This window comes from Neovison vison, chromosome 12 (assembly GCF_020171115.1).
Source record: "Neovison vison isolate M4711 chromosome 12, ASM_NN_V1, whole genome shotgun sequence".
NCBI classification, from domain to species: Eukaryota; Metazoa; Chordata; class Mammalia; order Carnivora; family Mustelidae; genus Neogale; species Neogale vison.
In genome coordinates, this window is record NC_058102.1 from 62,263,972 (window position 1) to 62,288,210 (window position 24,239).

A 24,239-nucleotide genomic window follows, 5' to 3' on the forward strand; every position below is an offset into this window, starting at 1 on the left:
CAAAAGAGAAGCTTACTTAATAAGTTAAAATTTATTTTGACTTTTACATATCAGCAAATAAGTTTGGTTGTAGGTGAATGTTCTTATTTTTAGAAGGTGTATGCTGAAATAATTGTGGCTGAAGTATCATGTTGCAACCTGCAGATGATTGAGGGTGGAAAATACAGCAAATAGGACAAAATGAAAATTGTCAAGTTCAGATTTAGATACACTTTTCTGTGTCATTGAAATTTTCTGTAATAACTTTGGAGTAGGGAAGCATACCCCTTAAAAGTTAATAGAACTTTCATAATTTTTGTTACTTAAATTGTAAGCAGATACATAGCTTTTGATGGATTTTAAACTACAAACATTCTTACTGTTGACCCTTCTGTGGTTGAAACTATTTTCCTATAGTTTCTGTATTGGGAAGATACTAAAATGAAAAAATTTTTTAATGAATTGCTTTTAATTAAACAAGTATGTTTTTGTATTTATGTTAGAAAAAGAATGAGCACGAGGGAAGGGGCAAAGGGAGAGAACCTCAAGCAGGCTCTGCATAGCATGGAGCCTGATGTGGGGTTTGCTCTCATAGCCCTGAGATCATGACATCTGAGCCAAGTTGGATGCTTAACCGACTGAGCCACCGGAACCTCTAAAGATTCCCTTTTTTAAGATTTTATTTACTTATTTGATGAGTCACATACTTTATTGACTGAGCCAGCCAGCTTCCCCTAAACTGATTGCTTTTAAAAGGGAGGCAAAAGTGTGTTACATTTTATTAAGATATGAAATTTTGGGCATTCAGAATTACTTCTATTGGGGGTATAGCTCAGTGGCAGAGCATTTGACTGCAGAATTACTTCTATTACTCTATTTCTACTAATATGTGATTTTCTTTAAAAAAAAAGAAATTGAGGGCCAGGGAAAGACATTTTATTTGGACTTCAGTAAAATCAGGGAAACTTTGCTTGGACCCAGTTTTCTCTCTTCTTCTCGTTTATTTATTTATTTATTTAAAAGATTTTATTTATTTGTCAGAGAGAGAGAGTACAAGCAGGGGGAATGGCAAGCAGAAGTAGGCTGAGGGAAAAGCAGGCTCCCTGCTGAGCAAGGAGCCTAGTGGGGGACTTGATCCCAGGACCCTGGGATCATGACCTGAGTGGAAGGCGGATGCTTAACTGACTGAGCCACCCAGGTGTCCCTGGTTTTTTATTTAAAAGAGAAAATACAGCACAGTTTCCCAAACTTCTTTGAGATGGAGAGAGGTAGGCTGTGACAAGCGGTTGAATCCTCAGATTAGTGAATAGAGGAAAAGGTTTTGGATTAACAAGTGATTTATAGAACTGTAAAGATACTCTTGATTCTCAGTTATTTATAGCTGGAAACTATTACTTGATTTGTACTTTATTGCCAACTAATTTCAAATCAGTGTTGTTTTCTAATAGAAAATATGGTTAGTATGCTTTGTATGGAGCAGAATGTTAAGTAGTAATCTTAATCAAGTATTTATAAGATCATATTCATGTTAGTGAATTTCTAGGAATAACACAGCCTTTTTTCTTCTTTTGTAGCATAAGCAGTACTATAATGGATGTAGACAGCACAATATCCAGTGGGCGTTCAACTCCAGCAATGATGAATGGACAAGGAAGCACTACTTCTTCAAGCAAAAATATTGCCTATAATTGTTGTTGGGACCAGTGCCAGGCTTGCTTCAACTCTAGTCCAGATCTGGCAGATCACATCCGTTCCATACATGTAGATGGTCAGCGAGGAGGGGTTGGTTTTGTCATTTCTTTTTTTCACTCCCTGTTTTCATTAGTTTTATTAATTTATAATTGCTAGTTAGGCTTTTTTTCTCAAAGTAATTTTGGATTGTTTTTACACAGGCTTTATTTTTTCACAACTTTTTTCTTTTATTTCCCACATACTTCATGGAATCAAATAGAGAACATATGTGTTGGATTTTAATTTGCCTTTAGACAAAATTAGACTTTCTAAAATATAGTGGGAAGAAATTCTGTTTTCTAAAATATAGTGGTAATATTAGACTTTCTCAAATATAGTGGGAATATAATAAACAAATGCCACCTATTCAAGTTACTGATGTTTTAAGTTGAGGACATTTAGGAGTTGGCACTGTCTAGGATTTCTTTTGTTAGAGTGGTCCTAAATGATCTCTGATGCTGAAATTAACTGGAGAGATTATTGGTACCAGGATTAATATATATAGTTCTGTTAAATGACACCTTGCATTCATTTTGTGAATGAGAACTGATCATCTTTTCCAGGTTTTAACAGAGCTGACTTAGATAGAAATGATTAGTGAGAATTGACCTATACCCTTTTAGGAATGCATTTAATTGTGTCCGTTTATGTAATTTTTATTGGATAGTGAATTAAGAGCTAAGTAAATTAGGTGAGTCAAAGTATAATGGATCAAAGTATTATAATGTTCCTTAAAATTTTTTTCAACTTTACTAGGTTTGTCTTGAATAGTTACCACACTTAAGTGCATTTTCCAGAAATTAATGCCACATTTTAAGTACAGATAAGCTTTAGGCCACATAATTTCCTATCAGCCTGCCACCACTATTGAGATAATACTGATATTAAAATGGTTAAGATCATTATGGTTTAAGAAAGTGGGTAACTATTTCCAAGGTTGCATTGATTGATTTTTTTTTAAAAAAACATGCAACCATATAAGCATGTCTTCAACATTTTAACAGGTGATATTTGTGCGTTGGAATTTCTTTTAAGAAATCTTTGCCTTTGTCACAATATGTTGTAATGTGTCAGTAGTCTTTTGACTACATGAATTTGATAAGTAAAGATTTGTCTTAATAGATTTGATTTTGATGACAGATGGTATATTAATGAACTTTGTCCATCATATGGTATTTTCACTTTCTAACACAGCCCAGCTCAATGGTTAGGTTACTTTTCTAATAATCTTTTCCCTTCTCTCATATTTCAGATTTTTAGGGTGAACTGTCAACCAAGTTGGTTTTTTAGTTATTGCAGAGTTGCCTTTTGTGAGTCAGTGCTTGATGTCACTTGGAATATATCAGTAAGATAGCCTTTTGAGCCATAGCATGATGCTTTTTTAGTTACTCGACTTAGCAACTATATATAGGATCATCAGAGTGTAGATTACTGGGCTTCTCTTAGTAGGTGTGGGAGAATTTCCCATTTATAATTGTTGGATCTTACATGTTGAGGAGTGGTGTACAGCCTTATGAGAAAGTTTTTTAGCCTTTTAAGGATCTGTAGAAAAAATAGAGGTGCAGACTTTATCATGTAATCACTGCAGGTGTATTTACTTAATTGATATCAAAGAGCTAGGCATGAAGTCTTGGTATTTCTATTAGTATAAACTTGCTGAAATGAATCTCCCCGCCCCCCATGTCATTTCTTGAATGCATATTCATAAAATTACTTTATTGTAAGATTGGCTAATTTTAGGATTAATGAAGGACATTAATTGCTGAACTACAAATGTTAAAGAATCAGAGGAATGGAGAAAATACGTTGAAATCACTTTTTACATACCACTCACTGGTACATAGACTAAGCTTTCAGAATGAAAGTATGAATGAAACTTTGAAACCTATACTCAACTATGTAACAGGAAATCTTGACCTGGTTTTGTGCTTAAAATAGAGTGGGTGTCGGTTGGGACTTTTTTTTTTTTTTTTTGAGGGAACTTTAAAAGAGGCGTTAAGTACATTCATATTGTTGTACAACCATCGTCACTATCCATTTCCAGAATTTTTTCAGTATCTCAAAACTGAAATCTGTACCCATTTAACAAGAGCTCCCTAATCCTTTCTTTCCCCAGCAACTAGTAACCACTATTCTACTTTCTGTCTTCATAACTTTGGCTGTTTTAGATATCTTATATATGTGTAATTCAGCTGATTTTCATGACACAATTTTAGTTCTTTAGATTTCTTATTTCTCTTCTTTCTACCCCAAGTGTTAAACTGTCTTGATGGAACAGAAACAAATGAGGAAAAAATTGGTGCCTCTAGAGGATTTTATGCTTCTAATTATTAAGATGAGTTTTATTGGAGCAGTAAGTTAGCAAGATCTAAATACTATATTATTCCTGTTCTTTTTCTCATCCCATTCTAATGTCACCCTGGGAAAATAAAACCATTAAGTAACAGCTTAGAAACTTCTTTCCCTCCCTTTAAGCTTTTTATGTTGCCATGTCACATGACTGTAATATTTGGAGGCTGAAATTGGGTAGAGTTTAGCTTTTCCTGATCTTTTCATATATCAAAGTGAGTATATTCTATTTCAAAAGTTAAACTAACCCTTTAAATATCAAATTATGAATGTAACTTTTATTTATTTTTTTTTTAAGATTATTTATTTGGTGGTGGGGGCACGGAGAGCAGGAGAGAGAGTCTCAGACTCTGTGCTGAGCACAGAGCCCGACCAGGGCCTCAGTCTCACAACCCTGAGATCACTACCTGAGCCAAAACCAAGAGTTGGATACCTAACTTACTGAGCCCTTCATGCACCCCAAATGTACCTTTTCATAAGAACACTTAAAGTGTGTGTGTGGGAAGAACGCTTAAAAGTGTTTGTTCCTATTTAAAATACAAAAACAAAGAAGTAAAGAAAAAAACACCCTTTTTTTCTTAGGTACAGTAGAATTGTGTTCTTGGGTCCATACTTCTATGCATGACTGGATTTCAAAGACTAGACTGAGCTATTTTACTAACTAGTATTCCTAATTCCAGTGTCCTCTTAATATCCATTGAATTCTTGGTAGGGGGGAAACTTCATCTTGTAGGATTTCAGTGGTTCATTAACATCCATTAGTGTTCTGTTCTTTCTGTTTTAACTGTTTCTCACTTTAAAAGAGTTGCCAGAAAGAAATCTGTTTGTTTCTTGATGCAGGAGTTATTTTACATGTGTCATTTGATTAAGTTCATGTTTGTATATGTTCTTGGGTATTTGAGGGCAGAGGGCCCAAGGGAGATTTGGGGGGGAGGGATGATATTCAAAGACTTGAATAAGGTCAGTTACCTCTGTATGCTACGTAAAAATGACATTTGTAGACACTCATGGTTAAATTGGAATGCCCTAGGAAGTGAAATCATTAGGAGGTCACTTTGAGTTTTGATTGCCTATCTGGTATCTTCTGAACAACAACATGAAATTGGTCATATATTTTGTAATAAAGGAGAAATACTTAATTCTTATAATTTGAGTGTTCTATTAAACATTATTGTCCTCTGTTTTATTAAATATCTTTTAACGGAGAAAATTGAAAATGTTCATTTAGTGTAGCTAAAAATAATGGGATACAAAATTATAGCTGTCATTTTAGTTCTTGGAAGAGCAAACTGATTTGAGACAAAATAATTATATATAAAAATACCTTATTTCTCTTCTGTTTTTTTCACATCTTATAAAAGAGTAAGCTGGTTTTTTTTTCTCAGAAATATTAAAGTTTAAGGGATCCATGAAATCATCCAACCCCTTCCTGACTTTAGATGGTATATCTTGTGCTTTATATAAAATCTTCTGTATCATCTTACTGCAAAAGGAATCTAATTCCTTGGTAAACCATCCCCTTTCCCCACCCCTGCATATAAATTATATTGCCTACTGGCTCTGATTTTAATTCACCTTACTACTAACTGAATTTTCCTTATGCATACTTGGATACAATGAAATGTGCCAGGATCTTTTTTACAGTAGATTTTACAATTTAAGAAGATTTTGTTGAATTCATTTGTACACTTCCAGGTGTGAAATGTTAGTGGCCAGATAGGATTAAGGGCATGTATCTTTATACTGTCACACAAGCTGTCAAAGGTGTAAGCCATGAGTAGTCAGAAAAATACTCTGGTATGTTGGGTTAAAGCAAGTGATGAAAGTGAAGGAGATTTACACTACCGTAGGTTCCCAGGTTTGTACCATTCTTTTTCATTTGGGGCATTTTGGAGGAGTTCCCTTAAGGTAAAATTGACCTATTCTGACAGTAAAGGAAGGTTTTCCACAGGACTTCTCAGCAGAAAGCCCAGACCTCCCTGTAACATTGAAATTTTAGACCTCTGTATCTTTTGAGCTAGGTCATTATAAATTTGAAGATTCTTTGGTAGTCCAGGAATATTTTTTTAATAACTGTGTGGTGTTTCTTTTCTTTTCTTTCTTTTTTATTTAAGATAGTCTGGCAGAAAAATTTGGTGGCAGTTATTTTGAGAAAGGACTGTCAGTGTCTAATATAAACCCAATTTTTTCTGTTAAATAGTCCTTCTGAGAGAATATATAATATATAATCTTACATTTTCATCGTATTTTGGAGTATCAAATGTGTGCTCATAGTGTTGGATGAAAAAGGAAATAGAGGTTTAGTTAAGTGTTCTAACATATTGCTGCAAAGTGTGAAAGCTCTAAGTAGAATTCAGGTCATTTTTGTGCTGTTTCTATTTTTTTCTATTTTCTATTTTTTGTAAGATTTTACTTATATATATATATTTTTTTTTTATTTTTTTTTAAAGATTTTATTTATTTATTTGACAGAGAGAAATCACAAGTAGATGGAGAGGCAGGCAGAGAGAGAGAGAGGGAAGCAGGCTCCCTGCCGAGCAGAGAGCCCGATGCGGGACTCGATCCCAGGACCCTGAGATCATGACCTGAGCCGAAGGCAGCGGCTTAACCCACTGAGCCACCCAGGCGCCCAAGATTTTACTTCTATTTAAGAGAGGGAGAGAGAGTGCACGGTGGGGTGGGGGGAGCAGAGGGAGAAGGAGAGAGAGTCTCAAGCAGACTCCATACTGAGCACAGAGCCTGACACCCACTCTGCATCCCCACCCCTCCCACCCCCGCCGCAGCTTGATCTCGCCACCCTGAAATCATGACCTGAGCCAAAATCAAGAATCAGACGCTTAACCAGCTGATCCACCCAGGCTCCCCTATTTCTGTTGAATCTAATAATAAACTTTATATAAGTCTACCATGAGAGACTACACTATGAACATCTGTGCCTCAGCATTCTATTAATATAGCTAGATCTTTTTTTTTTTTTAAAGATTTTATTTATTTATTTGGCAGAGAGAGATTACAAGTAGGCAGAGAGGCAGGCAGCGAGAGAGAGGAGGAAGCAGGCTGCCTGCTGAGCAGAGAGCCCGATGCGGGACTCGATCCCAGGACCCTGAGATCATGACCTGAGCCGAAGGCAGTGGCTTAACCCACTGAGCCACCCAGGCGCCCCCTTTTATTTTTTTTTTAAAGATTTTATTTATTTGACAGAGAGAAATCACAAGTAGATGGAGAGGCAGGCAGAGGAGAGAGAAGGAAGCAGGCTCCCTGCTGAGCAGAGAGCCCGATGCGGGACTCGATCCCAGGACCCTGAGATCATGACCTGAGCCGAAGGCAGCGGCTCTACCCACTGAGCCACCCAGGCGCCCCTAATATAGCTAGATCTTAATTCATTTTAAGATAGTATAGAGGAACTATGAAATTATTCTTGAATAATTTCTTTTACATTTGGATTGGATTCCTGTGGCGTTTGGTTCTTTTACAATGAGAAATTTTCTAAAAATGGGGTATGAAAACGTTTTTCAAATACTGTGCATCTAAAAACTCTCAAGTTTGAAGAAAGACCCTTTTGTCAGATTTTTAAACTCTTTTTTTATCTAAGTGTCTTACTAACATAGATTAGGGAAAGAAATTCAGCTTTTCAACAGTTTTGTGTTTTTTATGTACCCTTGGTGTGGAGTTCTGGTACCTCTTTAGTTGTGCAACTTTAGTGCTTCCTCTTCCCCTACTCCCACCCCCGGGAATTATTTTCCAAATATTTCACCATATTATATTTAAACATAGTTAGCTTTGGTCTCTTTACACTTACTTCATTTCCTGTAAAATTCATTAGGTTGAAGGTTATGGTTTTTCTTTGAACCTGAAGGTGTTGCTCTGACAATGTTACTAGACATTATTCCATCTAGAGTCTAGACCATACCTACTCATAGTGAAGGCTATTATCTACTGGAAGTACAGTCTGCTGTTGTCTCCATATTTATGTTTATTACTATGAACAGAAATTAGAAGTCACATTGTTGTTGCTCTCAAATGTAGTGGTTGGCTAATGTTAGGTAGGGGCAGTGTTTGAGTATTTACCTTAGTTGTTTGAGAGTAACTCAGCACAGAGGTTACTTAAGAGTTAAGACAGCAGAATTCTTCACTGTTATAAAAATTACTGCATAAATGATGTTAATTTTGTTACCAGGTTCTTGCTTTAAGGCTTTTTTCTTTATGTGGTATGACTTGTGAGAGAATTTTAAACCAACCTCAGATTCCTGTTTATTGCTTGAATTGAATATTTAAGACTTAGAATCTAGTAGTCTTGAGTCAGGAAATGGATAGATGGCCCTGGTCATCTGCATGTGATTATTAAACATTAATGAATTAATTTTCACAACATAAATACATGTAGTTTCAAGAAATTTTTTCTTTTTTTCACATATATTTAAAAAGTAGCTTTTAATTGTGGGAACTTCAGGAATCATTTTATAAACATATACTACGGTCAGGTAGTTGAAGTATGAAGGAGAAAATGTTATGATTTCTGTATCTGTTCAACTGAAAGAAATTAGCCAGTCTCTACAGGAGTCAGGTTATGTGATAACGGTCATGTCAAAGAGCAAAAGCATATTGCTTTGTTAGACCTATCTGTTATAAAAAAGGTTTTGGTTTTCAGTAAAAATTCAGTTGTTTTAGACTGTTGATTTTTTAAGCTTAAAAAAAAAGTTTAACTATTTGATGATTGTTTCTTCAGTTCTGTACGTAAATTTATTCTGTTCTACATGCAGTAAAGTCTTCAAAGTGTCACTCTGTTTATGATTGCTCTTACCTTAGAAAAGAGCAGAGCCTGTTATTCTTTGAAGGTTATGATTATAGTGGATTCATACTTTTACTGGATGTTGGGGGACAGTTTTCAGTGTTCATTTTGATGGAAATAAAATGTTAGAAAACGGATATCTCATTAATAGGAAGATGATAAAGATTAGATTGTTAGCTGTAAGATTAATACTTTCCAAACCTAGTTACACTCAGTTATATGAATCCAAGAATATGGATCTATCATGATAGAGCAGTTTATGCCCATTGCTTTGCAACTGGATTAATTTAACATTTTATATTAGATTTTGCTTCATAAGATAATTGGAAATAATTTTTAATGAATAGAGCGATGTAAAAATGAGTACTAGTATGGATGTAAGAATAAGGAATCAAGAGCAGAAAATTTAAGTTGGTAATTACTCATTTTTTGAAGTTCATCTTCAAAATTAATATTTGATTATTTTGATTTATTTTATTGTTTCTTTATACTCTTATATTTTCCTGATGTTTATAATTAATACATGCTTGTTCCCTCATGTAGTAAATATAAAAATAATGGTGTGTAATCCTGATTCCTTAAGGATATATTGTTAATATTTTGTATATTTCCTTTTCAATGACACTTTGGAATTGGTTTGTCAGTCCCCAATGAAGGAATTGCACGGCAGCCTTATGGGGGAAAAAGGGTTAAAACCATGCCCCTCACACTGGAAGTTCAGAAGTTTAACTAAGCATTTTGCTTGATTCATACATTAATGGCTCTTTTTGTCAGTTAAAGACTTGCAACGTGTTCATTTGAATTTACAAGGAATAAAACTGTTGAAATAAGTGATGAAAATTATTATGGCTCTTCTTTTAACAGGTATTTGTTTGCTTATGGAAAGGTTGTAAAGTATATAACACTCCGTCAACCAGTCAGAGTTGGTTACAGAGGCATATGCTGACACACAGTGGAGACAAACCTTTCAAGGTAAGTAAGCATATGTGAGTTGTTTTAACTTTTAGTTAATGTATTTCTTAATAGGCATACTTTCGCCCTTCTTAAAATGTTTAAAAGAAACACTTGTGTAGATAGTTTCATTCCTGTGGATACATGGAATTTTAAAAATAGATGGAGATAAAAAGAATTTAATCCAATTCTTAAAATTTGGAGAACAAAAAAAAAAAGAAATCGAGTTTAGGGTCTTCAAAATATCTAGTGAGCATACCAGTTTGTATACCTGTCTTTAAAATTGATGGCTTTAAAAAAAAAAAAAAATGATGGCTTTTAATACCTTGTGCTGTGTCTTCTCACTGCCATAAGTTTTAGTCTTTTTAAAGATTATTATACAAAAAAGTGAAATTGTACAACATTGAAGGGTTTGATTGTTTTCACTTACTTTTGAGGTCATATTACTGAGCTTTTTTGTAAATTACTGTGTCAAATAGATGTATTTTGAGAAATTGTATGAAGAGCTAGTGTCTATAAAAATCACTTTTCTGTTTATCTTCATTAAAAGCTAAAATCTGTTTTTTTATATCATAGAGGTAGAAGTTTGTGTTTAGAGAAGTTTAACAGTTGTTAAACTCATAATCTATTGGCATGCAACTATTGTGTCAGAAACTTCCTTGGGTTTCATTAGAGAAGGAGGTAATTCTTGTGGAGCTGCTTTTTAAAAATATTCCCCTTTTTTGGAAAGACAGTCTTTAACAAGTTAAAAAAAAATAATATCTTACTTTGAGAAATATTGCCCCCTTTTTCTTGTTCCTTCTTCAAGTATACATCACTGTTGACTAGTCTAGTGAATTCTTCTAGTATTTCTTCATGAAGGTATAAGCAGGCAAATATGTAGTTTCATTCTCCTTTCTTAAACATAATCCAGTAAACTTTATACTGTCTATGCCTTATTTTTTAATTTTTAATTTTAATTTTTAAAAAAGATTTTATTTATTTATTTGACAGACAGAGATCACAAGTAGACAGAGAGGCAGGCAGAGAGAGAGGAAGGGAAGCAGGCCCCCTGCTGAGCAGAGAGCCCAATGTGGGACTCGATCCCAGGACCCTGAGATCATGACCTGAGCTGAAGGCAGAGGCTTTAACCCACTGAGCCACCCAGGCGCCCTGAAAGGCAGAATTTTTAAACTTAATTTTGAAGTAATTTCAACTTCCAAAGATGGAAAACTCTTATATATTTTCTGTGTTACACACAAATGTATAAATTCCATATACCCTAAACCCAATTCACTGATTATCATTTTGCTACATTTGCATTTGCTTGGATCCATCTATCCGTCCATTATTTGTCTCTCCATCTGTCTTCCTTCCTACCTCAATCTCTCCCTCTTTTTCCTTCCCTACCTACCTACACACACAAACGTACACCCATTTTTGGGAAAACATTGGAGAGGAACAGAATCCCTAAGTACTTCAGTGTGAAATTCCTAAGAACAAGGATATTCATTTACATAACCTTAGCATCATTATCAAGACCCAGAAATTTAACACTGATGCTATTAGCTATTGAAGTTGCACTAAGTCCTAGTAATGTCCTTTTGTAGTAGTATATTTTTGCTTAGAATCCAGTTGGGGATCGTGCTTTGCATTTAGTTTTCATGACTCCTTTAATCTTAATGTCACTTTAAAAAATTTTTTTTTAAATTTTTAAAAAAAATCCTTTATGTCCCTGATAGTTTTGAAGAATATAAACATTTTTTTAAAAAAATTTTGTATATTCCCCATTTTGGGTTTGTTTGGTGTTTTTGTAATGATCACATTCAGTTTATGCATTTTTGGAGAAAATAGAACAAAATTCTCACTGTATCACTTCAAGGAATACCTGATGAGAATTTGTTCCATCATAGATGATGTTAACCTAGATCACTTGATGAAGGTGGAATTTGCTTTCATATGTATCATATGAAAATAATTGATCATATTAGCTCATTATGAAATTTTAGATTCATAAAATCAGCATACTCCTAAAATGTAAATATAGCTTCTTTGCCAAGGGTTTTTGTTTTATCTTTGATAAAGTGCAGAGATTATTCCTAGGTAAGATTTCCCCATCCCTATGTTTACTTTGTCAGGTATATATACCTCTGCTTTAAATATACATTTAGGGTTTGTGGGAAGGGGAGTTGCTGCCATTTTGTTAAATGTAGTGAAACATTTTAATTGTTAAGGATTTGGAAAACATTACATGTTTTGGGATGCCTGACTGGCTCAGTTGGTAGAAGGGGTAGGACTATTGATCTTGGGGTTGTAAATTGGAACTCCACATTGGGTGTAGAGATTACTTAAAATCTTTAAGAGAGAAAAAATTACATGTGTTTACAGTAGTAGGGCATGAGAATATTTTAAACTATGTCTTGGACTTTTTTTTTTTTCCCTTTTCAGTTTTCATTCTTGTTAGTATCTGGTGCTGAGCTTTGTGATAGCTAAGTGCCTTTAATCTTACCATGCTTAGGAATACATATGTTACTTAACTGAGGAAAAGAAAAAGTAGTTATACAATGTGTTTGGTGATTGTTTTGATTTCCTTACTTTATTGCTAATGAGACATTGGTTTGTCTTGGTAGATTTGTATATGTTAGAAATTACACAGTTGTGCTTTTTAGTAGGTAAGCTTATTAATACGTACTTTACTTTGCACACACATTTTTCCCCACTCCAGTATTTCTCTTTACTTTGAACATAGTACAGTCATCTACTTGTCTTGGGTTAATTTATTTATTGTAACTTTTCCTCAGCAGTTAGTCTATAGCTCAGCGTGATTGATTCCGTTCAGGATACTGACATACTTGAATAACTTCTGTTGTGTTGGAGTAGTGCTTGAAAAACTCAGACTTTCAAGATTGATACATTAAATATAGATAGCTATATATAAATATAGATATAAATAAAGATAGGCTTATCTTTTTAGGTGTTTTTGGAATCAAGATCCTGGCCTAAACTGTTGATAAAGAAAAAAGAGATTTTATCAAACCAGACCTAAGCTATGATATCCTTATAGTTGTACAAACAGGCTAATTCTGGTAATTTGTTTTGTAGTGAATGATACTGTTATTGCATCATTCACTGTGATGGATGATGAAATAATTTCCTTCTCTTATTCCTTTATGACCTGTTTTGTAATAGTAGTTGATGCTGGTAATTTTATTTATTTATTTATTTTTGTTTGTTTATTATAGTGCCTGAGGGGGCCACCTTCCCCCGCTAGCTCCGATGCTGATTATTTTTAAGTCATTTGCTTTCCCCCACCCCCGCCCAACTTTTTGGGCTAAATTGACAAATAAAATCTTTTGATTCTCAACAGACCTTCTGTGTAGTAACACAAAGCTTTAAATACTCTTGGTGCTATCAGTCTTTAATTTGTCTTTGACATTTTGTATGTTTGTGTGTCTGTGTATTTGAAGCTCTCCTATTCCCTAGCCTTGGCAGCCAGTATTTAGAATGTTCCTGCTGACCAAACATGGTAATATTTGACTATAAATAAGAATAATAACTGCAGTGATCATCATGATTCTAAAAGACAAAAAATGATTCCCTTTCTTCCCCCAAAAGAAAAACAAATTGGCCACCATTAGAGGCTAATAAATAATACCCTATCTTCTGTGAAGCTGATGTTTTCTGCTCTGTTTCAGTAGTGCCTTCTAGTTTTTCATATTACTTATGGGACTATCTGAATAAGACAATACTAGCAAAGATAGTCTCAGCATTATTACAGTCGAATACATTTGGGGAAAAAAAAAACCAAAAACAAAACAGCGATTCCATGTTTCACATTTTAGAACAGCTACTTGACCACAACCGTAGCCAACATACATAGAGTATTTCAGTGGATTTGGGGGATAGATCATTTAAAACATTTGGTGTCCAGCAACCAGATTTTTCCCCTGTTGTTGAAATCAGAACCTCAGAGTGGTGGCTTGAATTCAGGGGTCATTGTATGTGTTGGTGAAAACATGAATATTGGAATATTAAAATCACACTCCACATCATGAGATCCTCATGTTGAGAGAGATGAAAGGCCATTTGAGGCAATAGCTCAAATGTCTCTACCTTGTTCTTTGCGATATATACCTAATGAGTGGAATATTCATTAAATGGTGCTTAAAATTATTTTCTCTTCTAGGGGAAAAGAATTTGTATTTAAGTGAAATGTGTGTAATTCTCTTCTTTTTTTTTTTAATTAAGATTTTATTTATTTATTTGACAGAGAGATTACAAGTAGCCAGAGGGGCAGGTGGGGGCAGGAGGAGGGGAGCAGGTACCCTGCTGAGCAGAGAGCCTGATGCGGGGCTTGATCGCAGGACCCTGCGATCATGACCTGAACTGGAGGCAGAGGCTTAACCCACTGAGCCACCCAGTTGCCCCTGTTCTTTTTTTTTTTTTAAAGTACTTCTCTCATTCTAAATTCTCATTGTACTTTGTGTTTCCTTTTCTTTTTTTAAAAGATTTTATTTATTTGACAGATAGAGATCACAAGTAGGCAGAGAGGCAAGCAGAGAGAGAGAGGAGGAAGCAGGCTCCCTGCTGAGCAGAGAGCCCGATGTGGGGCTCGATCCCGGGACCCTGGGATCATGACCTGAGCCGAAGGCAGAGGCTTTAACCCACTGAGCCACCCAGGCGTGCCTCTGTTTTTTTTTTTAAATTTATGATTCAAAAAAAAGAAAGAGATTTATTTATTTATTTATTTATTTGACAGGCAGAGATCACAAGTAGGCAGAGGGGCAGGCAGAGAGAGAGGAGGAAGCAGGCTCCCTGCTGAGCAGAGAGCCCTATGCGGGGCTCGATCCCAGGACACCAGGATCTTGACCTGAGCTGAAGGCAGAGGCTTTAACCCACTGAGCCACCCAGGCGCCTTTAAAACTGTTTTCTGTTAGAATTCTCAATATTAATTTCCAGAACATTGAAGCATCACTGATTAAAATATACTTGTGATATTTATTCAGTTCTAGATGCTATCGGGGCTATTCGTTGAAGTATTAAAGGATTCTGGAATAAAATGAATCTCCTAGCCTACTAGGACTCTTATAATTAAGGGTATTCTGGGTGGAGTTATGTCACAGAGTCCTTCTGAATTTAAAACTGAGGCTTGGATCTGAACTGTCATCTCTGCCTTAATTGTGGTTAAATAGCTAATCTAAAGTTTTAAATACGGAATTTTTGTTTGAATAACTAATATTCAACTGGCAGTTCCAGAGCAAAGACTGTCTTATGTTGTTGTATTCCTTAAATCATCTGACACAAGGGCCCAAAGGAATATATATAACAGATTATTTATTTATTTATTTCACAGAGATCACAAGTCAGACAGAGATCACAAGTAGCCAGAGAGGCACACAGAGAGGGGGAAGCAGGCTCCCCGCTGAGCAGAGAGCCCGATGTGGGGCTCCATCCATGCCAGGACCCTGGGATCATGACCGGAGCTGAAGGCAGAAGCTTAACCCACTGAGCCACCCAGGCGCCCCCAATACATGTTTTTTAAATAGGTGTTAGGAATTACAGGGAATACCTTCTAAAATTGAAAAGAATAATAAATACTGTATGGCTTTATTCTGTGGCAGTATTGTATAATAGAAATAGGTGTCAACCAAATAGTTCATTTAAAATTTTCCAGTGCTTCACTAAAATAATTGAAATAGATGAAAATAATTTACATAGTACATTTGACTTAACCCATTATATTATTATTTTTAACATCTTAGCAGTTTACAAAGTTAATGAAATTTTTTTTACTTTTTTGGGTACTGAATCTTCAAAATTCAGTGTGTATTTTATTATTTTATACATTTTAAAAATTATTTTATATTTTAAAAATATTTATTTATTTTGAAAGAGAATATGCACAAGTGAGGGGTAGGGGCAGAGGAAGAGGAAGAAGACTCCCCTTCAGAGCAGGGATTTGAACTCAGGGCCCCAGCATCATGACCTGAGCCAAAGGCAGACGCTTAATTGACCAGCCATCCAGGTGCCCCCATTGTGTATTTGATACTTAAAAATCTTTACAATTTGGAATAGCCACATTTCAAGTGCTCAACAAGTATATGTGTCCAGTGCCTAAAATGTATTGAACAGTGTAAAGCTAGCCCATTAGGGTGATTTTACTTAAGTATTCTTCATTCAGATGTTAAACATTTCATCTTTATTTAGATTTCACAAAATTTGCAATTGGAGAGGTAGATTCACATACCAGGCTGTTCCTGATATACTTAAAAATTTTTCAGTAGTGAAATTAAGAAACAGGTTCCGCTTGAAAATTAAAATGGAGGGGCTGGTCCTACTATTGTAGTAAAAAAACATTTCTTTAAAAAAAATTAAATGGTTATTATGGAAATACAAATAAAAACCGCAGTGACTTACTACTACTTCATACTCAATAGGATGATTTTAATAAAATAAACTGAAAATAACAAGTGTTGGCAAGGATGTGGAGCTAGCTGGATGGTTATATAACATTGTGAATGTACTAAAGGCCACTGAGTTACATGAATTTCACCTCAATAAAATTTAAATAAAATTAAAGTTTTGTTTCTTGGTTACAGTAGTCTTAAAGTGTTAAGTGGTAGCATTTGGCTAGTGGCTTTTGTAGTGGATAGTGTTCTATTGGTAGTCTATAGGAGATGGAAATTTTTTTTTTTAAATTTTATTTATTTATTTGACAGAGATCACAAGCAGGCAGAGAGGCAGGCAGAGAGAAAGGGGGAGCAGACCCCCTGCTGAGCAGAGAGCCCGATGCGGGGCTCGATCCCAGGACCCCGAGATCATGCCCCGAGCCGAAGGCAGAGGCTTAACCCACTGAGCCACCCAGGCACGCCGGAGATGGAAATTTTTAAAGCACTGTTTTTTTCTTGGAACTCAAAATATACATAGTAAATTTTTAAATTCTGAGAATTCAGTAACCATTAGGTGCTAAACTTCTCATTTCAGAATCTGTGGCTGAACATTCTTGATGCAGGCCCTCTGAGGACCATACTTTTTATAGGGTCATTGTAAGAATTAAATGAAATACTGATTTTAAAGCACTGGACATGGCTGGTTGCTCCTTTTCAGGGTTCCCATAGCTTTCTGTCCCTTACCCCTGAATGAAGTTTTTTGAAGTTGTCATTTCATTTGTCTACCGACCAGATGAAAGCTCTTTAAGGGTGGGAACTTAAGTGTAAGTTATCCTTATACTTGCAGCATCTTTTTTTTTTTTTTTTTTAAGATTTTATTTATTTGACAGAAATCACAAGTAGACAGAGAGGCAGGCAGAGAGAGAGAGAGGGAAGCAGGCTCCCTGCTGAGCAGAGAGCCCGATGCGGGCCTCGATCCCAGGATCCCGAGATCACGACCCGAGCCGAAGGCAGCGGCCCAACCCACTGAGCCACCCAGGCGCCCATACTTGCAGCATCTTACAGAACACATAGAATAGATGAATGAACTAAAACCCTGACTCATTCTGCCTCTTAGTGTGCCCCTTAGAATGGTTAAAGATTTTTATTAGTAATGCTGAGTACCATTAGAGCCCATAAGATGTCTCTTGTCTATCAAAATAAATAGAATAATTATGAATGGCACTGTATAAGGATCTTGCTGTGAAATGTTTCAGCCAGCATCAGTTTTATCAGAATCTGTTAAGTGGTTTAGTTCTTCAGATATATTTAGAAATAGCTCCGATTCATAAGGTGCTTCTGGATATATGTACACACACACACACACACACACACACATATATATTCTTGCCTTCAGAATGCATGGAGAAAGGATGAATTGGGATAAGTATCTAGATAAGCAGTGAAAGTGTCAAGACAACCTCAAAGGAAGATGAGCTTTTTAATATTTTTATTATTTTATTATTTTTATTATTTTATTTTATTTTTTTATTTTTTAAAGATTTTATTTATTTATTTGACAGAGATGACAAGTAGGCAGAGAGGCAGGCAGAGAGAGAGAGGAGGAAGCAGGCTCCCTGCTGAGCAGAGAGCCCGACGCGGGACTCGATCCCAGGACCCTGAGATCATGGCCTGAGCCGAAGGCAGCGGCTTAACCCACTGAGCCACCCAGGCGCCCCTATTTTATTTTTTTTAAGATGAGCTTTTTTTTTTTTTTTTTTAAAGATTTTGTTTATTTCACAGATAGATCACAAGTAGGCAGAGGCAGGCAGAGAGACCAGGGGAAACAGGCTACCCGCTGAGCAGAGAGCCTGATGCAGGGCTCCATCCCAGGACCCTGAGATCATGACCTGAGCCGAAGGCAGAGGCTTTAACCCACTGAGCCACCCAGGTGTCCCTAAGATGAGCTTTTTTAAAGTTAGGTAGATTTGAGGGACTTTGTGAATAACAGTACAATCTCTACTAACAGAGTTATATTGTGTTTTTAGAAGTTTAAAATGGTAAAGGTGCCCGGATTGAAAGAAAGAGCCTGGAAACATGTAGATTTTTTGTGGTATTATCTAGATAAACTCTAGTAATCAGTTGAACCACCTAGGAGTAATGTGATGGGTTTATTTGGTATACAGCACGACAGATTTTCGTGCTTGGAGTTCGGTTGTTAAGTCAGAAGTGAAGTGAATTGGATGAGTTACTACTAGAAAAGCCACCAGAAATCCAAGTGTGGATTTTGCTGTTTGGGGAGCATTTTGAAAATGGCGTTTGTTTTAATTAGTAACATTTATTTGTTAGAAGTCACACACTTGTACTATAGCTAACTTGTGTATTTTAGTGGTATTCAAACATTCTGCATTCATTGTGGGAGTAGCAGCTGTCAGGTGACTTGGGTAGTTAACCTTTTGTTTTCTCAATCTGGCAAGTGCAGAAGGCTAAAGAGGCAATATTTAATGGAACTTACACAGTTGTATAAGACCAACCCTGGGCATAAGTCTTCTCAGCAGCTGGATCTAGTAGTTTAAAAGTCAGTATCACTATATACCTTCCCTATCTGTTAAAACAATGTAGAATAGTAGGGTGGCTGCTGAAGGTCTTGAAGGTAGTATATATCATTAAGATAAAAATGATTTTGAAAATCTAAGAGTCCTAAGTAGTTGTTAGGATACTTAACTCTCCTCCACCCCACCCCGGCCCCGCTAAGCTTAATTTATTTATTTGAGAGAGAGGGAGAGCGCACGTGTGTGTGTGTGGGGGGGTAAGAGGCGGGGAGAGAATGCCAAGTTGAGAAGGGGAGCTGACACAGCTTGATCCCACTACCCATGACCCTCCCTCTCTCTCTCTCTCTCTGACAAATAAATAAAATCATTAAAAAACATAAACTTACCGTTTCTCTTAGGAAATTGATAAATTGAAAATCAGATTTTTCCTGGGAAGAATATCTCACTACTTTTGTCTTGTGTAGAGCAGGAAGAGCAGTAAACTGGAGAGTTGTGAGACTATAGAGTTTTCTTTTCCAGCCCTGCTACTGCCTAGTGTGTATTATTTTGGGCAATTTATAAAAAGAAAGGATGTAGTAGTCTCTCATGATTCCTATCTGGAATAGTTCTGTACTGTTACGGATTTACCTCTGAAAATACAGAGTACTCATTCATATTATACTTCTCCCCTACATGGCATTCCTGACATCCTTTTTTATTTTTATTTAGTGTGTTGTTGGTGGCTGCAATGCCAGCTTTGCTTCTCAGGGAGGGCTAGCTCGCCATGTACCCACACACTTCAGTCAGCAGAACTCCTCAAAAGTTTCTAGCCAGCCAAAGGCCAAAGAAGAATCTCCTTCTAAAGCTGGGATGAACAAAAGGAGAAAATTAAAGAACAAAAGAAGACGCTCATTACGTAAGTGTTTCACCAAAAATCCATGGGTATATTAGATAGGTTTTGTTTATATCTTGGGCATTCATGCAATTTGAGTTTTACTGTTCTTTAACTCTGCTTGTGTATTTTTGTTAACAGTAATAAACAGATAGGATCCCTTGAGTGTCAGTGTGAGAATTCAGTGTGATAGATGTTTTATTTTAGTGGTTAAGGGAGGGTAAGTATTTGTGGCCTTAGAATATAAAATCTGTATAGAATTCCATTTTGAGAGCCCCTTTGATTCTGTTCTAAAATAAGAAAATTTAAAATATGGCAGTGTTGGTATTTTAGGAAAATTTGAACATGTTAAAAGTAATAATGAAGTAAAAGTAATTGGTCTACTCCAAAGTGATATGTGTGAATAGCAAACTATTTGTAGCATGTGTCTTAGTACTTAAGTCTCTCTCTTATATGCTCAATTACCAGGTTATGAAATGTATCCTCAATCCTCTAGATGATAATCTAGACTTGCCAAATGTGGGGAGTAGGAATTGACTTAGAACCTCCCAGAGCCTAGCACTAGCCCTGGTTCTTAATGTCAGCTGGCTAACTAAATATGTCCTAAATAAAGAACTAGGATAGACTCCAGCTGTCATTGAAAGGGAGTCCACTTGAGGGATGAACTAGAAAGAAAAAAACAGATTGCGCCATATTCTCCTTTCTGTTGGAATTTGATTAGCGTATAGAAGAAACTCCAGACACTAATCCAGATTAGGAGATTTGTCTCTAAAATGTTAACATTTTTTTGTTACTACAGAGCTATAGTGCACAAATGAACAAATCATTGGTGACAAACTTCCAAACTCTTTTTTTTTTTAAAAGATTTTATTTATTTATTTGACAGACAGAGATCACAAGTAAGCAGAGAAGCAGACAGAGAGAGAGGAGGAAGCAGGCTCCCTGCTGAGCAGAGAGCCCGATGCGGGGCTCGATCCCAGAACCCTGGGATTATGACCTGAGCCGAAGGCAGAGGCTTTAACCCACTGAGCCACCCAGGCACCCCCAAACTTCCAAACTCTTAAGTTTCTTGTTGAAATAAACATGTATTTTTCAAAGTGGGCTGTTGAATTTAGGTTATAGATCATTTTCCTTTCACCTTCCATTGATAAAAACAGCAATGACATTTGTTTATTTTACTTGACTATTGCTTTGTGTAGCTTGTAATCACATACAGCAAATTGCTAAATATATATTACAGTATTCAAAACTGAGAATATCGTTTCTACCTATTCCACTTAATAGCCTCATTATTTTCTTCTCAGTGTATACATAGTAATCATTTAAACTTACTGACTTTTTCACAACATTTGCTTGGTAATATCTATACAATTTGCTAGTTTTCTTAAAAAGAACGGTTCAGTTAAATATCTAGTTCTCACTTAGAAATGGAGGGACCAATGGCTTACAAGTCTATAGCCTCTTTTGAGAATGTTTTTTCAATATTAATAAAACAGGCTATGTGGTAGGGAGAGTTGTGGAGAGGGAGGTCTTGCGGTGGGTGAAAAAAAACTTTGTTTCCTATTTTTTTTTAATTTTTTATAAACATATAATATATTTTTATCCCCAGGGGTACAGGTCTGTGAATCTCCAGGTTTACACACTTCACAGCACTCACCATAGCACATACCCTCCCCAGTGTCCATAACCCCACCCCCCTTCTCCCAGTCCCCTTCCCACCAGCAACCCTCAGTTTGTTTTATGGAGGAGAATGAGGATAATCCTGAATGTATGAACTTTAAAAGATCCAAGGTCTTTCACTGTGAGCAGCCACTATTAAGTCCTGTGATTTTAATGGCAGAGCTGCTGCCATTGCAGCCCATTCCTTCCTTAAAAATACACAAGTCTAGAGCAGTATACTAAAATCACTTTGATAGTACCTTCTTCCTGTAATTCAGAGAGGTCATTTTCACTGAACTGGGTGAAAAATACATTAACGAATAGAACTGTAGCTTAAGTCATTTTCTGTTTGGTAGAATTTTTAAAATTTATTTTAAAGCTTTTCTCTTTTGACATACTTGAAAGTAAAAATGGAAAGAATAATACGATAAATACTTGTATATTTTTCATTTAGAGAATATGCCGTATCTGGTTTATCTCCCTACATATATTTTGTAGGTCCTGATTCCAACATACAAGATTGCGTCTCCTATGATTAATATTGTTCTTGGGGAGTTACCCATAATACCATACCAAAAGGTTAAAAAGAAATAAAGTAATATGTATAATTTTGAGCCAGTCTCTGTTTTTGTGGTCTCCAAAGGTTTTTGATTGTATAGCTCATCAGTTAAAAAAAATGCTTGAGCACACAGTCCCAACATCTGTGCTTATATAGTGCACACAGGTAATGCTACTGATACACATTATAAGGCAGTTACCAAGAAGGGTATATTTAAAAACACTGAGATGAAAAACAAAAGTAGTGAGATAGTATTTTCTTCCCTCACCCTAATGGATCATGACACAGACGTGCTTTGGAGACTATTGTTCTAGTTACTCTGTTTTCTATAAGTGCTTATGCTGCTCGGGAAAAAGCATATTTGGAGAATATGGACGGAGTAGATAGAGTATACTTTTTTCCCCCCAGTAGGCACAAATCTGGTAGGAAGGGGGTTTGTTTTCCTTATGATTTTTTTTCTTACCCATAAATGTCAAATATTTTTTTTTTCTGATTTACCGTTGCATTCCTTATCTGTGGGTTCTGCTAGTTTATTACTTGCTGTTTTGCTTACTTCTTTTGAAGAAAAGTCCAGTGAAAAAATAGCTATTTACTGAGTATGCCATCTGGTGAAAACAGTTCCCACCAAAGCGCTGGTGGATTTGTGTAGATGTTCTGAGAACTCCATGATTAGTAGAGGCAAATCCACTTTACACAGTAGTAAATCAGAGTACTGTGATAAATCAGCATATATGTAGTTCAGAAAATACTGTACCAGGAAATCAGGCCATTTCATTTATTGTCAATAAAATTTAATTCTTAATTACAGATGATCTTGAAAATTTTAATGTATTAGTAAGCTCCACAGTTGTAAAATAAGAAAGTTTTCATTTTCCTTATTTTGAGCAACATTCTTTTTAAAAAAATTTTTAGTTTTTAAAAAGATTTTATTTATTTGACAGACAGAGATCATAAGTAGGCAGAGAGGCAGGCAGAGAGAGAGGGGGAGGCAGGCTTCCTGCTGAGCAGGGAGCCCAATGAGGGGCTCCATCCCAGGACCCTGAGATCATGACCTGAGCCAAAGGCAGAGGCTTAACCCACTGAGCCACCCAGGTGCCCCTTGAGCAACATTCTTATCAGGAATAAAAGTGGCACAATTTATAATACTTGTGGGATGAAAATAGAAATTTAAAAAATGTTCTTACCAAATTAAATCTTTAATGTATAGTTTTGTTGTGGTTAACACTAAGAGATTGCTTACTCCAGGTTTGTGAGCTTATTATTTTATTTTATTACTAAAAAACCATTTTATTTATTTACTTGACACAGAGAGAGAGACATGGAGAGAGGAAATACAAGCAGAGGTATTGAGAGAGGGAGAAGCAGGCCTTCTGTTGAGCAGGGAGCCTGATGCAGGGCACAGTCCCAGGACCCTGGGATCATGACCTGAGCTGAAGGCAGACACTTAATGGCTAAGCCACCCAGGCACCCCTTGAGCTTATTTTAAAAAGTAGAATAAGGTTATTAATATAAACTGCTTTGAGATTTAAAGCATTTTTTTATATGCATTTGTTTTACTTAATCATAGTCTATAGCTGTTGTGTCTCCATTTCACAAGGAAATAGGCTAAGCAGATTGTAAGCAGTTTGCCTGAAGTCACACAGTTAGTAACTGGTGGAGCTGGGAGTTAGAAAGAATTTTGGCAGAATCGTTGGCACTGAAAACTATATTTATAATTTCCCTGGATTGTTGTTAGAATAATTTTTTTTCTTTAAATATTCATTTATTTATTTGAGAGAGATGAAGGGAGAGCAAATCCCAAACAGACTCCCTGCTAAGTGTGGAGCTGATGTGGGGCTTGATCTTAGGACAGTGAGATCAGGACCTGAGCCAAAACTGAGTCGGACACTCAGCCATCTGTATCACCTAGGCGCCCCAGAAGAGTTACTTATAATCAAGAAAATACTTGTCCAAAACTCCAAAATAACATTACAGGTTTGCCAAGTTTGGGGAAAAAAATTTTTTTTTAATCTCTATACCCAACTTGGGGTTCAAACTCACAGCCCTGAGATCAAGAGCCCTATGCTCCTCCAACTGAGGCAGTCAAGTGCCCCAGGTTTGGAACATTTTTGATTTTGTGTTAATACAGAATATTCATGATATGTATTTTAGATGCTTGGCTGTGATGCATTGGCTCTCAGTATAGTGATAGATGAGGAACTCATCAGATTGTTGAAAATACAGGACTGGTGCTCAAGAGAGGCACTGAAGTAAAACCTAAAATTGTTTGGAAAAGATAGTAACCGCAGTGTGGAATCATGAGGCCTAATGTTAGAACTTCACACACCAATGGGCATAGTTAATCCACATTCACTCATTAGTTGGAAGTCTGCTTTTGTGTATGCTTCTTGTCAACTAGACCCCAGGTTCCGAAAGCAAAATAAAATTTTTAATTTAAGCACCAGATAGATAT

At 36.0% G+C, this 24,239-nt stretch overlaps 1 protein-coding gene across 1 annotated transcript in view; it reads left to right on the forward strand.

Moving 5' to 3' along the window:
• Positions 1-24,239, forward strand: part of AEBP2 (AE binding protein 2) — a 62,404-nt gene that overhangs the window by 23,832 nt on the left and 14,333 nt on the right. The window contains exons 2-4 of the mRNA XM_044229124.1: positions 1,554-1,761; positions 9,713-9,820; positions 19,407-19,593. Coding sequence (XP_044085059.1) covers positions 1,554-1,761; positions 9,713-9,820; positions 19,407-19,593 — 503 coding nt within the window. The remainder of the gene's footprint in view (positions 1-1,553; positions 1,762-9,712; positions 9,821-19,406; positions 19,594-24,239) is intronic.